At 57.8% G+C, this 15,143-nt stretch overlaps 1 protein-coding gene across 1 annotated transcript; it reads right to left on the bottom strand.

Annotated features, from left to right (window-relative positions):
• Nucleotides 1–3,973: 3,973 nt before the first annotated feature.
• Nucleotides 3,974–14,250, bottom strand: ALX3 (ALX homeobox 3). Its single transcript, XM_010975943.3, has 4 exons — nt 13,974–14,250; nt 8,580–8,896; nt 5,520–5,648; nt 3,974–5,106 (listed from the first exon to the last, which is right to left on the bottom strand). Exons 1-4 carry the CDS (start codon nt 14,248–14,250, stop codon nt 4,798–4,800), a joined length of 1,032 nt encoding a protein of 343 aa, XP_010974245.2. The 3' UTR covers nt 3,974–4,797.
• Between the last annotated feature and the right edge of the window lie 893 nt (nt 14,251–15,143).

The raw sequence follows: 15,143 nt of genomic DNA on the forward strand, positions 1-15,143 counted from the left end.
CTCCTCCAGGTCTAGAAAGTGGGGTTTTTTGCCAGCATTGATAGGTCACCTTCTTGTCCCCTGCCAAGCTGCCCACCTCTCCTGTTTGAAGGGGAAGGGGAGGGGGAGTTGGCACTTATCCAGAGTGTTCTTTCCACACACGTCTGGTATCACTCCAGGGCTCCCAGCCCCCAGGGCTCTGGGTTGCTGGAGTGGTAAGTTGTCTGCACTCCTGGGTTTGATGTAATTGCAGTAGGAGCCCCGGGTTTCTCTGGATCACACCCCTGAGCTGGCCTCAGCCAAACCAATTTCAGTGTTATTGAGAGAGAGACCAGGTCAGAGAGAGGATCGACTGTTCTGGGCCCTCACTGGGGCAGGTATTTGGGACTGAAAGGAAACTTAAGTGCCCAGGGCCTGGGGAAGCCGGCCATCAGGAGTCCTAGGAAAGAGAGTGTCGGAAGGCCCAGGAGCCCTCATGGCGGAGAGAGAAGCCAGGAACACCCTGTGGTCGGTGTCAGTTTGAGGCCCCCTGGAGCCTGCACCTGGCCTTCAGATCCCTGGACATGTCTGCTGCCACCTAGCTCGATCCTGAGGCTCTGCTTCTGAGGATCTTACCATTCTGATGCTGGGAAAAGGCATGTTCCCTTTTCAGAATTGCTTAAAATTCCCTTATCTTACCCATAGGCCAGGTATAGGGGGTTTTAAGTCTCCAAGGGATCTTGACTTACATTCTGGGGGAAATCTTCCCTTTGTTGGCTCCTGCCTGCAGTGTCTGCCTGAGGAACCTCAGTCCAGGCTTGGAGCTGGACCTCCAGCACAGGCCTTGATGTGCCAGCTTGATTAAGAGCAGCCTGGACAGCAGCCAGCAGTGTGCTCCTTATGTAAGTCACATGGCCTGTGAGATGGGACGGCCCTGTGATTGGCCATTTCCCACAAAGTGACTTGCACAGGACGAGGGAATTTGACACAATTCGTGTGTGCATGATGGATTCTTTGCTGTTTCTTACTAGGATTGATAAGAAGTACTAACCTTGAGATTGCAATTTGGGTAAGATGGATTTTCATGTTCTTATGCCACCAGGCTGTCTGGCTCACGGAACCTATCTGGCTGAGGCTTTGTCCTCCTTCCCCATTTTTGATTTCCCTAGTCTTTCTTCTCAAGCTTCATTTTAATCAGAGGTGCCATTTTCCTTCTTGTTTTGCAAAGGTCTTTACATATCTCTGTATAAATCTGGGCAAAATGAACACAGAATATCAAAGCTACAAGGGCCACAAAGCCTGGGCAGGTGAGTCCTGCGTCCCTGGGCCCAGGGCTGGCCCGGGAGGGCAAGTGCTTTACCCCGGCCACAAAGTATGCTCGGAGCAGATTGGTTGTTCAAAGCCAGGCCTTTGTGCAGAAATATCTTTGGAGTAATAGCCCTGGCATCACACCTGGGAGGCCCTTCTGGCCAGGCCCTGTTCTTGGTGCCCTGAGTGTCCAGGGGAACAGGACCCCATACTTGCACTTTCCTTGACACGCTCAGTCAATGGAGAGCTGGACGTAAAAGTAAGAGCAATAGTGTGGCAGTACCCAGACAGACATCTGCAGGGCCACACAGGTCCCATTGGTCCCAGCCAGTGCCCTCCTACTGGAGAAAGTGCTGGTGGGGGGTGGGCCTGCAGTTGTTGAGGGGGAGTCCTGGGGGTGGGGGTGGGCGTCCAGCATTAAGAACAAGGGCTCCAAGAGCAGATGCTTTGTGCTCATGTCCAGGATGAGCCTGTGGCTGAGGCTGGAGCAGGGGTGAGGTATGTTCTCCCTTTGCTGGATACAGGAAATGCCCAGTTCCTGGTGATGCTGGGCTGTTCCTGTCTGGGGCTGCAGAGGGTCTGCACTTTGGGGTTGTAATTCAGGCTGATGTGTAAATGGTTGGGGAGGCGGGGAATGAAGACTGTATGCCTCTAATGAGAAGCATTTCCTGATGTGGACTGAAGCTGGAAGCCTGGACTGAGGGTGAGCTGGCTAAGACCCTCCTCTTGCAGTCTGGTGTCCAGGCCCCTGCCAGGACCAAGTGTTAGGACTTCTCTGGGTAGGCCTCACTGGAGCCGAGGAGCCTTAGCAAAGGGAGACCGAGCCTAGCACCTCTCTTAAGTTGAGATTCCAAGTAGGCCCACTTCCCTTTTCCTTTTCCAGAAGGGCTGCCCAGAGCCCCAGCCTGGTGTTGGGGAAACATTGGGCCTACGCTGAGGGCTGAGGTCGCCTCTGGAGTGAGGCTGGGGGCAGGGGCATCTGGAGACCTGGGGGCTGTGTCTTAGGGGTGAGATGCCTAGGGTGTGGAGGAGGAGGGGAGGATGGGAGGACAGCTAATGGGAAGCAGGTGGAAGGGCTGCCCTAGTCCCAGCCGGGGGACAGGTCGGCTGGGATGGCCCAGTCAGTGGGAGAACCCATCAACTCACAGATAATCCTGGGGAACAGGCTCCGGGATGCCCATTCATATTCATTATGTGTGAAGTGGGCGGTTGTAAAGTTAGCTTTCTCTTCATTTAGCTGTCACTGGACACAAAAATATGAGCTGTGGGCAGATGCCCCTGGATGGGAGCCAGTAGCTGGTCCCTGGCCTCCCTGTGCCCTCCCCCACCAGGGCCTCCCTCCGGCACAGGGCCTGCTCCCGGCCTCTGTCCGCCTCTCCTGCCCCTGCCTCTGCGCGTTACTCTCTGACTTGACTTTGTTTTCATCTCTTGCCTGTCTCTTCCCCAGTGCTGCTTCCTTTGCTTTCACAGCTCCTTCCCTCTTCCCTCTTTCTAAGCTGTGGGAGAGGGGGAATCACGGTTGTTCTTGAACTTCTATCTCTGGCACCCAGAACAATGCCTGGCACAGGAGGCACTCTATTTGTAGAACAAACTAATCTTTCTCTCTGCATCTAACTTTTGTGAGAAAATGCAAAATTTTGCCGGCCACTCCTTACATCAAGAAACTTCTAGTGCAGTGGTCTTAGCCCTGGAATTAGAAGCGTGGGTTTGCACCACAGTTCATTATTGACCAGCTGGGTGAAGGTGGTTCTGCTCATCAGTGGTAGCTAGGTCTGCCTCTCCCTGCTACCCAGACTCTTCCCTTCCTAATGGACATGGGCTCACATCTGGACCTCAGAGCCTCCGATAGAGGAGAGAAATCACCAGAAGCCAGGCCCTCAAATGAGGGAAGGGAAGAGAAGGAAGACACTGGTTTCCTCTAGGGGATGCTTGAGTCTTGTCACAGTGACTATTTTGGCCGGAAAAATCCCACGTGATGGGGGACTTACGCCCTCCTTGGAAATAAGCATGGTGCTGGCGTCTTTGTGTGCTTGGGTTTCTCTGTGCCTGAAGGAGGAGGCCCAGGCTTGGGGGGCCTGGGCTGCTAGCTGAGGCTGAGCTGCTCTGAGCAATGTGGTTGTGTTTACTGGGAGGGTGGGAAGGTGGGAGGGTCAGGCCTGCTTTTTTCCTGCCTTCCAGGAAGATAAGGCAGAAAGCGCGGATGAAGGATAGAATGGGTAATACTCTGAAACCACAAGAAAGAGTCCTGGCTTTCGTCTCTGCCCTACTGCTCAGACGTGCTCCTGGGGCGTCTGAGAGCAGGGAACGGCCCCACCCCCACTACTCCAGGGTCCCGGCCAGGGTAATTCAGAGCCCTCCGTGGGCTCCCCGGACTTCATCCCATCTCCTCTCCGATGTCAGTCCAGCTGCAAGCTTCTTTCAGCTTTCTCACTCCCCTTCCCACCCCCAGTTCTTCCAAATGAGTCCAGCAGCCCTAGAACCAGGCTTTCCTCCCTGTCTCCTGATACCACTTGACCCCGGGCAGGTGACAGAGCCAGGCATGGCATGCATGGGCTTCGAGGGCTGGTGACAGGCCCATCTTCCCCTAGCCTCTGGGATCCCTGCCTGGACCCTGTCACAGACCAGCCCTGGAGCAACCACGTGCCAAACCCTGAGGAGACACAATCACTTGGTATAAAAAATACTGCCACCTTTATTATAATGCTGGGCAGCACATTTTTTACAAAAGTATCTTTACAAAAGTGGGGGTTGGGATCTCAGGGGCTGAGTCTGTAGAAATCTGTTTTACCCTTACCAACATCCATATAGTAAACCAAGGGATCCTACAGTTTCCATGACATTGCTCTGGCCTGCTCTCATGGAAGAGAATCCAAGTATTTGGTGGTTTCTGGTGGAATTTCTGCCCCTTGGAGGGGGAGGAGGACTCCATAGCATGTTGCTGGAGGGAGCACAGGACAGGAGTAGAGATGGCTGAGCAGGGGAGAAAGGGGCACCTTTTACAGGGACCTCATTTCCAGGTCTTTGACGCTGGGTGCACGCCCCCTTGTGGTGGGAGGGGCCAGTGAAGCCGGCCCTAGTGATCATGCAAGGCCCTGGTTTCCCCTAAGTGGCAAGGAGCTCCTATTTCAACCTGTGTCCTCCTCTTCTCATCTTCCTGCATTCCCTGAATGAGGAGTCAGTTAAGCTGTTTCAGCTGGAGGGATGACAGGTGAAGTCTGAAGGAAGCAGGGCAGTATCTTCCTCCTCCAGCCCAGAGTTTGGGTGAGGGGACCCACTCTATGGTAGGAAGAATCCTACCCGTTTGAAGCCTGCTCTCTCCTGGACAGCCCCACCTTATTCTAAGAGAAAAGACTCTGTAGCTTTTCCCTGCGGAAGCCTGAGGGTCCCAGCTGCTCTGCCCGGGCCTCCAGGAACCATCTGGGGCTTGGAGGCAGAGGTGTGTCCTCTCTGGCATCCAGGCCGGGGTGGGGTGGGAGCAGCTAGGAACAGAAATGGGGTTGGGCAGCTCAGTCTGCATGTCCACGCAACAGATCACGTGGTCCAGTTCAGCAGGCTGGGCGGCTCCTTGGGCTTCACCCTGAGTGAGATGAGGCTTGGAGACTTATAGTCGTCATCTGGGGAGGGCTCAAAGCTGTGGCCCCCTAGAGCGGGGGAAAAGCTGTGGATGGAATAGATACCAGGGTGGGCTCCAGGAGAGGCTGGCACACCCATGAAGCCAGCCACATTCCCATGAGAGTGGGAGTACGGAGACATACATGGGGAGGGGATGCCCTCTGGAGACACGAGGCAGGGCCCCCCAGGGCTCCCAGACCCTGGACTGGGCCACAGGGAGTTCTGCAGCTGAAAAGAGAGAAAAAAGAAGGCCCATGAATCAGGAGTCCCAGGGGCCACCTTCCTTACCTAGAGACCCCCTCTTTGTCCTCAGGGCTTCAGAAACTTTCCAAGAAAAGTCCACTTGGTCCAGGTCTAGTATCTGCTCGCTCCTACCCCCACTTCTCCCAGTGGCATCTCAGGAGGCCCCTGCCATTGCTTCTCAAAATAGGAGTTCCTTCAGTGATTCCTTTGTACCAGCTGCTCTGCACACATCATTCATGAGACTGGTAAGAGCCCATTTTGCGGAGGAAGAAGTGATTTACCCACAGTCACATGCAGCCCTAATGCTGCTCCAGGTCTCCCCAGGGCCAGAGCTCATACGTTTGCTGGCCTCCTCACAGAACCGTCAGGCCCTGACCCTAGTGCAGAGGGGGTCTCACCTGGGGATGGCTGTCGGTTCGAGGCAGCACAGAGATGTCATAGGCAGACGTGAAGGGGTTCCGCCCCTCCTGGATCTTCCCATAACGTTCACGCTTCCGCCACTTGGCTCTGCGGTTCTGAAACCAGACCTGGGGGCCGGTTGGGGGAGGTTAAGGGGGTGACTGATAAAGCAGCCCTGAGGCATGGAGCCTACTGGGGAGAAAGCTGACGGTTGTGTCCTCCTGTGGGGAGGTGGGGAGCTGGCTCAAGGCTGGAGGATCTTGAGTTGCAGGAACTTGTAAATTCACATCATTCTCATGGCCCCGGGGGGTTGCTTGGGATGGGGCCTAAGAGAGGCCCAAGCCCAGAGGGGGTTTATTGGCCCCATGGGCCCTCCCCAGATCCCCAAGCTGAGTCACTCTCTGATTCTCCAGCCTGGCTGTGTCTGGTAAGGGTGTTATTGGAGTCCGTGGCCTCTGGGCACTTCCTGGGTGTACCAGTGCACAGATGTTGTGTTTCTAGCCTCCCCACCTCATCTCCTTTCCCAATATACCCACCTCACCGCATCTGAGAAATCTTAAAGATATTTCTGTTCAGGTCCTAGTCCTGCTTAAATCCTCAGTGGTTCCCTGGAGACATCAGCCTAGACAAGGCCCTTGGCGATGACCCCTGCTCCTTTCCTTAACAAGGCCCCTTGGCACTGACCCCTGTTCCTCTCCACAGCCTCATCTCCTGCCAGGTCACAACACTCGATTCTTCATAGCTGCCTCCCACCCCAGTTCCCCTCTGAAACACTGCTACATCTTGCCTCCCTGCCTTTGTTCTACCCATCCCCTCCACACGTCTGAAATGGGCACCTTCCACTGGACTTTGAAATACCCCAGCATTGTTCTCATTGTACTTACCACATTCTAGTAGCATTATCTGCTTTGGAATCTGTCTTTCCCATTCACTTGTGAGCTCCTGGCAGGTGTGGGTGGCATATCTGTGTGCTGTGCACGTATCTGGGATGGATTTGTCGTCTGGTATATGCCCTATGTGTGTTGGTGCACGCATTTTGCATTTCTATCATCTAATAAACTTTTATGTGTCAGGCTCTAGGCTAGACATTGGCAATATCAAAACCAAACCAAACCAAAAAGGCACCTGATTTCCAGGGATTTAGCTGGGAGCCACAGCAAAAGAAGCTGTGTACGTGTGTGTGTAAGTAACCCCATCTGAGTCCCTCACTCCACACGCTGCCTCTCATGCAGGCAGGAAAGGCCTGACAGTTCAGAAGCTGGGTGCTCTCTCAGCCCCTAACCCGGGTTGCAGATCCAGGAGCAGGCCTGGGCTGGAAAAGGGCACACCACCTACCCAGCTGCCTGGCTCTCCTTCCTCTGTTCTCTCTCCCTGCAGGCAGATGAAGGAGCCTGCAGCTGCTGATCACTTTCCTGGGAATTCTTCCCTGTCACCACCAGCTCTCCCCTCTGTGCCCTGAACCTGCCCCTGCACTGTCCCAAGTGGTCCTGTCACACCTCTCCATGGGTGAGGTCTATGGGTGGCGTCCGGCTCTTGTCAAGCTCCCTATTCTTGGGCCTCAATCATGGGGGAAGCTTCTGGACTAGGTCTGGGGGCCTTGTGGCCACCACTCCACCCTTTCAGGGTTGAAAAGGCCTAGAAGAGCAGTGGGGCGTGTGCTCCGCTGCCCCAGGGCACTTCCATAGGGGCAGCTATTCAGAACCAGCTCCCTCACCCTGTTTCCCTCCCCTTCCCCCTCTCTTCCCTGGCTGAGGCTTGCTGGGCTGTCTAGAGATGCGACATTTGGACTTCCATGGCTTATGTAATCTGGGGTTGTCCCAGTGCTGGGCCTCTTACCCTCATGGCCCCAGGCCCTGAGGAACCCTGGGGAGGAAGTCTGTTTTGGGTGCCACCTGGTAGGAACATGGGAGCAGGAAGACCCAGCAGAGAAGGGGAAACAGCGCAAGCTCCTCTGGTGCTATGTTGGATCCAGCTGTAGGGCCTTCTCTGCTAGACTGTTGGTCCCCACATTCTGCCAGTGCTGGCTCCTACCTCACCCTGAGAGCCTCTGGAGGGCCCCACCCCATGCAAGGTGTGATAAGAATGAGTGCTGCCCCTACTCAGTCTCCTCTGCTGGGAGAGGGACTGTCCTCTGCTTAAAGTTCGCCTCCTCACCTTTCCTGAGAAGTCCAAAGCTAACCCCTCTCCCGGCGCCTCCTGCTTGGCATCAGGGAGCCTGCTGCGTATCAAGCTGGTTCAGAGCAAGGCAGCAATGACCATCTACCTGTTGGGCCAGACTCTTACTGAAGCCTCCTTTTCCAGCCCCATCTCCTGCCTGCCACCTTTCTCACTTCCAGCATGCCTTGGACATGGAGTCCCTTCTCTTCTCCCTGTCCTAGCATCCCTTCATCCTCCCACCCCATCCAGCAGTGGAGCAGGCTGGGCTCCACCCTAGTGAAGCTGGCGACAGCCTCATTCAGGAAGCCCTGGGGCCTGATCTCTGTTGGGGAGCGTTTGTCATGGGCACGGGCTCCTGACCAGACTCTCCGAGCCACGGTCTGGGAGTTGGCAGGACTGAGGTCACTGGCTCGGGGTGGCTTTAAGCATCACTGATCCTGAGACCCCTGACAGGGACCCTCCCAATTTCCAGTAGCTACCTCTGGAGCAGCCCTGATATTTGTTTAGCATTTCGCTGCTTCCAAAATGCTGTCACATCTGTGATTCTCAAAGGTACTCCTTATGTAGGTATTACTATCATTCTCTTTTCCTAAATTGGGAAGCCAAGACTGAGCCAAGTCACCTGTCAGCTAGTAAGTGGCAGAGTTAGGACTCCCACACAAGTCTTTTGACTCCAGGAGGCTGTCACCCCCCCTCCCATGCAGAAGCCTCAACTTGGGCTGCAAGCCTGTGGCTGCAGCAGAGCCAGGCGTGGAGGGGAGCCCAGGAGGGCCAGCGGGGGCAGGCACTGGGAAAGGCAGCTCTGTGTGGTGCCAGCGTCCACCTCTCCCAGCCTTTCCATGGCCTGTCTCAGTCTGGATGGTCGAGTCAGCCAGAGAACCCTGTGGCCGGGGTGCCCTCACCTGTACCCGGGCCTCGGTTAGGTCCGTGCGCAGAGCCAGCTGCTCCCGGGCATACACATCAGGGTAGTGGGTTTTCTGGAAGACTTTCTCCAGCTCCTCCAGCTGGAATGTGCTGAAGGTCGTACGGTTACGGCGCTTCTTGCTCTTGTTCTTGGCTAACTCCATGGAGTCAGGGAGTCCTGGGGACAGAGGGACACGTAGGCTGGCCAGGCAGGGGCCTGGGGAGCTTGGCGCGTTAGAGGGCCTGTCTCTGGGGTCCCCTCGGCAGTCCAAGGGCAGCTGGGGGAAGCTGGCAGCTTTGGAGGCCTTCTCCTCAGCTGCAATGGAAAACACAAAAAGGAGGATGGAAACCGAACCAGGGGGTTTTGTGGGTGGAATAGAGGGAGGGGGAAGAACGTTGACGCTTCAGTCCCCGCCTCCCCCTTCCTTTTTCCTCCAAGCAGCCACCCTCCAAGGGAGCCTGGCATTTGGAGGCCTGCCTTTGGAGCCTCCAGCTGGGGAGGGGGCCCTGGGGAAGGCTATGCTCTGTGGTCTGGGTGGATCTGCTGGGGCCGGAGGGGGGATTCATTTCGGGGAAGCACTCTGTGGTGGCGTGTCCCACAGGGTGTGGAGGTGCCAGGATTGGTGCCATGGCAGGGCCTAGCATGGGGGTAGGAAGAAGGGATGGGGATGGGGTGGTTGACACTCCCTGCCTCTACCAGGAAGTGCCTCCTTGTCCCTGACTCTGCAGGTCCTGGTTCCCATGCCTCTGCTCCAGGACTGGGCAAGGGACAGGGATGTTCAGACCACCTATGGCTGATCTGGCTATGCCTTATCCTCTGAACCCCAAGTTTCAGGACAATGTCAAATTCCCCTGCCCTGGGGTATGAGGGGCAAGATGGGGCAAAGAAGCTTCAAGAGGGATTATCAAATTCCTATGAAAATGTAGAGTAGAGGACAGGAGACAGACTGTGCTCGGAGAAGGAGAGATGGGGGACAGTGTGGAAACAGGGCACAGCTCCATAGCCCATCATCCTCGTCATTGTCTACCCCCTCCCTTCCCGGGAGTTTATGACGGCTCTCTCAGTGCCCACAATTAGCAAGCAGCCCTGCTCTGACGTGCTAGCTCTCACTCAGGAAGCTAGGTGGAGCCCGCCATGACTGGGGCATGGTGAAAAATAGGTCACCCTGATCACCCCTCCCTCTCCCTCTGGCGAGGACCCCCAGCAGCGTAGCCATGAAATCTCTTCTCAACGGTCCCCTGGGATGGCAGGAGGGACGCCACAAAGACGGGCCACTGACTCACACAGCCCCTTCCCTGGCCCCAGGCCCATCCCCGGCGGGGGCCTGGCCCCCAGGAGGCCCAGTGAGCTGGCACCAAGAGGCAGTTTCTTTCCCAGGACTCGGTGTTGGGATCACAGCTGTGGCCGGTGGTGGGGAGGCCAGGACCGGAGAGATGAGCTCTGGGGTTCTGGGTCTGATGAGTCCCTGCCTGCATTGTGGTGGACTAGTCAGGCAATGTTCCCCTCGGTTGGAAGATGGTTGGTGACCTCCCAGGACCACCCAGGCTGTGAAATAAGCTCGGCTTCCTGAGTGTGTCCTGGAAGTCAGGGAGAGTCAGGCAGTGCCTGTCCTCAGACCGGTGCATAGTGACAGCCCAGACGCCAGGCTTCTTTCATAACTCAGGTGGAGCATGGGGGAGAAAATGCATCAGTCCCTGACTTCTATTCCTGGGTAACACATTTCCGTCCTAGGGGTAGTTTCCTCTGGTAGGACCTGAGTAAGGAAGACTGATTGGAAGTTGAACCAAATAATTTTAAACGGTCAGAAGGCCGGGGAGACTGGAAGGAGACACTGCACACATAGCAGGCCTGAGAGGGAGGGGTCTTGGTATCTTGAATTCAGAGGGAGAGGCTGCAGGGCTCTAGGCAGAAGCAAGCAAGGGTGGCTCAGGGATGGGGGTCAGAGGGGCACGGACATCACCACAATAGGCTCCCCAAAGCTCTGGGCTTGCTTATCTGCCTCTTGGGCCCTCCATCTCTGTCTCAATAGGAACTGCCCAGAGTAAGTGACCAGATTTGGGGCTCTGGGACTTGCCTTCCTGACCTTAAGCCACCTAGCTACCAGGGTAAGGGATGACAGTGGAGCAGGACTTCTCGGAATAGCCATCCCCAAAAGGGCCAAGCCTTCCAGCCCCTGCTGACCACCTGTGCCTGCACATTCTACAGCCCTCTCCAGGGATCACAGAACTTCTCCCCTCTTCATTGCCATTGCCCTGAAACAACCTCCATCTGCCTGGACTCCAGCATGAGGGCAGCATTCCCCATCTAGGGGGACAGGGGCATGCCTCATTGAACAAGCAGCCTCTTGAGGAGCAAGGCCCAGAAGAGAAAAGAGATGGAGGTGGGATAAATGGAGGGCAGCAATCAAAGAAAGGCAGCGCAGGAACAGAAGCTGGCAGTTTTAATCTATGCTTGTCAGGCAGAGGCCGCACTGCAAGGCCGGGAGCGTGTTTCAGGCACGCACAGGCTGTGTGTGGGAGTCACTTGCACCTGGTGGGCACATTGGGTCGTTAACGGGGTAGTGCTCACGTTGGAAACTGGAAGCCTGGAGCTCAGCACTGCGGTATCCACGGCCTGGACAAATGCAGAACCACAGCAGCAGTCTGTCAGGACTCAAAGACAGGAGTAAGGACAAGCATCAGCGGAAATCTGTCCCTGACTCCACTCCCAGGCCCGGTGCACTTCCTTACACCCAGGCTGCCAGGGCCTTCAGCGGTGGCGGCCCCAAAGCGGCACCACTCCGCCGCCAACTGGGGGCCCCATTGTCCCCCATGAATGGTGTCCATTGACGTCGCAGGACCAGCCATCCGGCTTTCAGCTTTCGCAGCAGCCTTGCTCCACGCACGCCCTTTCCCAAGCGACCCGCGCTCGCTGAGGCCTGGGCTTCCGCAAAGCGCCAGAGCTGGTGTGGGCATACGCTTCCCTTGTAAACCCCAGCGGGGCCTTGGTGCTCTCTTCCTAGAGGTTCCCAGCCTTGGTCTAGAGGCCTCAGACGGGACTGACGACTTGGGACTCTCCTCTAAGTCCGCAGCGGCACCGGGGAGCGCGGCCCGCCGGGTTATTCGTCTTAGGGCTTCAGCGGCGGGCGCGCTCGAGATCAAGTAGCCAAGCTAGGGGGCAGACTGGACGGCCCCCGGCAAAGCAGGAAGGAACGGCCAAACACTTCTCCCGCCCTCTGAGCAGCCACGCGCAGAGGGCGCGAGGGTGGCTGGCATCGCCAGGACGCGACCGGGATCCAGACCAGAGCTGGCGCTCTCTGCAAAGGGCGGCCGCAAAGGGCTCGAGAAGAGCGCGGTGCGCCAAGCTCTCAAACGCGCAATTGCTCAGCCTCGGAAAGATCGCGCCGCAGCTGGGGAGCAGCTGCGCGCTCACTGGTCTGAACTGGAAACGCTCAGAGCTCGTTATTTTAGAAGCCGGGAAATAAGGCGGAATACCCCTTTGACCAACATTACCCACCAAGCAGACTGGGCAGCCCGAGTCCCCGGAGCCGGCCCTCCCTAGCAGCGCGGCCGCGCCGCAGGGACACAGGCCCCTCGGCCCGCCCGCCGAGTTCCGGCCAGGGCACCCGGGAGGCCAGCGGCGGCTGGGGTCTCTACCCAGGCTCCGCTCGCACCCGCCGAGCCTTCTTTTCGTTTGGTCTGTTTGAATCATTAATTTCTTTCTCCCGGTTGTTCCATTTTATTATTTTCTACTCTTTTTGGATGTCCCTTTTTTCTTTCCTTTTGTCTGCTGCTCCTCTTTTCGTCCGTTCCCTCCTTCTCCATTTACCCGCTTCGTTCGATCCTCCACTTTTTTTTTTTTCGTTCGTTCTTCATTTATTCCTTTCCGTTCTGTCCAGCTCGCCGATTGCCTTTTACCTCCTCTTCTTGCCTTTCTCCTCCGTTGTTTTGTTCAATTTCCTTTTCCTCTTTTTGGTTGTTTACACTCTGATTTTCTTTCTACGCATTTCGTTGTTGTCACCCTTGCCGTCGCCAGGTTCCTCCAGCCGCTCGTTCTGTTTCAGCGCTCTCCGCAGTTTGCGCGGTGCCGGGGCAGGTCCGGCTTTCAGTGTCCCGGCGGTCTGTCGCTCCCAGCAGGGACTGAGACCCGCGAGGTGGGTCGTGCCCGACGCTGCGCGCCGAGCAAGGCTGAGTACCTGTTCTCGGCGGTGCTCAGGGCGCTGCGCGTTCGCCGCCGTCTGGCTGGGATCAGAGGAGCCAGACCAACTGCTTCTCATTAAGTCCCAACTGTGGTTTTTATCAGGAGAACCTTTTTCAAAGGGCACAGACACGAAGCTCCGCGGACTCGTTCATTTCCTCGCTGACCCCCACATACCTCCCCTACACATTCCCACCGCCCCGACTAGGCGAAGGCCCGAGCTGCCCGCGAGGCGCCAGTGGGGCGGAGGCGGGTTGGGGCCGATCTCGGAGGATCAGGCTCTGGGCCTAAACTGAGGGATGCGGCAGCAGCAGAGATGAGGCGGGCGCGAGCGCGGACACTTCCACGGGTCAGCGGATGCAGCGGGCTGCGGACCCGCCCGCCAGGTCCCTGCATTCAGGCGCGTTCTTGGAAACCGCGCCGTCCAACTGGCCTTAACGATTAGGGCACCGGCCCAGAAGCCGACGGTGCCCAGTGTTTAGGCCCGCTCCCGACGGCCCCCGCGGTGACAATCCAGTGAGAGGAAACCAAGACCGCAAGAAGAGTGGCCATCGCCGTCCGTAACGACGGGGAGCCCAGGTTAGTCTGGGAAATAAGGAAACAGTTATTCCGTATTGAGAATGGCCTCGGCACTGCAGGACCAGCCGCAGCCATTGCGCCGAGCGCCTAAGGCGTAGGCAGTAGCGCCTTTCCCGGGGGAGGGCAGGCCGCAGCCCTCGGCTGAGTTCAGCTTGGCTAGTGAAGGTCGGGGCCCACCTCGGGGCCCTCAGCGGGCGCCAGACACAAAAGCCGCGCTTCTCTCCCCGCATCGGGGCCAAGAGTTCAGTGTGGCTCCCAGGCCCTGGGCCGGGTCCGGGCTTCTGTGTCGGTGGCAGTTCCAGCCCAACTCTGGCCAAGCATGATGTCTCCTTCCCGGTTCCAGCCGCTTTCGGGCCCGACTGGGCCCCGGGCAGTCGCCGCTCCACCCTCTCTCGACCTCCCGCCTCCCGTTCCAGGCCGCCAGAGGCACGGATGGCTCTGACACCCGCACCGCTCTGGCTTTCGCCCGGGACCAGCGCTGGTCTGGCTTCAGAGGGAGCCGTGGCGAGAAGCGAGAGGAGTAAAAAGTTAAGAAATAGGCAAGCGGGAGAGGGGAGCGAGGAGGCCCCGGCGGGCCCGGGGAAGGAAGTGGGAGAGTGGGTCGAGGCTGCGCGCTACGCCCCGCGCCGCGCGTTACCTTCCGCGGGTCCCTCGTAGAAGTGGCCGCCGTTGAGCGCCGGGCCCGGTCCGAGGTCCTGCAGGTACTTGGCGGGCGGCTTGGCCGGCTCCGGGAGGTAGGGCTCTAGGGGTCCGCAGGCCGGAAAGCGGGTCAGCCGCGGGCCGCGGGGCGGCGCGGGGTGCAGGTGAGGCGCGGAGGAGGGGGTTCCCTGTGGGCCTGGAGGCTCGTCCCCGGCGGCCGCGTAGGGGCCAGGCCCGGGCCCCACGCCGAAAGGCGCGCAGCGCTCGGGGTCCATGCCGGCTCGGGGCGCACAGGCCGCCGGGGTTTCGGGGCTCGCGCTGCCCGCGCGGCCTGTGAGCACCCGCCAAGGGGGAGGGACCTGGGCGCGGGGGCGCGGAGCCCCCGGGAGCGGCGCGCGCCGCGGGGGGCGGGGGACCGGGGAGGGGGCCTCGCTCTGACTTAATGCTGGAACCATCCACGTCACGTGCGGCCCGCGCAGGTTAACCCCTCGGATCCCGGGAGCCCCCAGATTCACTCCAGTCCCCGTATCAGAGGAAGTTCGAGAAGAGGGGGAGGGAGCCACCCCCTCTGGAGGGCAGGGTCCCTTTTGTCTATCCATCTTGGTGAGTCCCTTGTTTAGAGCTGCCCCCTTAGCCCTGATAGCTAGAGGCTCTTGCTTCTGGATGCGGGAGGCTGTTCGGGGTAGAGTCCCCCTCCACTCGCAGCAAATACTTTTAGGCCTGGTCTCTAGACATTGCCTGGGATGGTGGCCAGGGAGCAGGTAGGGGCCGGGCTGGGATTTTACCTAACTCTTTTCTGGGAGTAGGAAGAACGTTGCCTCCAGCAAAAACACCCCCGTTGGAAATCTCTGTTTCTCACCGGGAGAAGTGTCATTGGGAGTGTTGTGTGGAAGCAGCTCTAATCTGGCAATGGGGGCTGGGGAGGTGGGCACTCTCATTAAGTAGCTGTGGGACCTTGAACTAGCCACTTAGTGTCCTCATGTGACTGCGGAGGTTGGACACAGTCAATCCTCAGAGTCTTTCTATATATTCCTGGTGGGTTTCAGAAGCAGAGGCAGGGCCAGAGAAGACAGGGGTCTCGCAGGGGCAGTTCAGGACTGAACAGAGTCCAGCAGAGGTTACCACTGAAGCAGGTGGAAGAGTACCTAGAGGGTTTTGTGTTTGAACA

The sequence above is a fragment of the Camelus dromedarius genome, chromosome 9, assembly GCF_036321535.1.
Source record: "Camelus dromedarius isolate mCamDro1 chromosome 9, mCamDro1.pat, whole genome shotgun sequence".
Lineage (NCBI taxonomy): Eukaryota > Metazoa > Chordata > Mammalia > Artiodactyla > Camelidae > Camelus > Camelus dromedarius.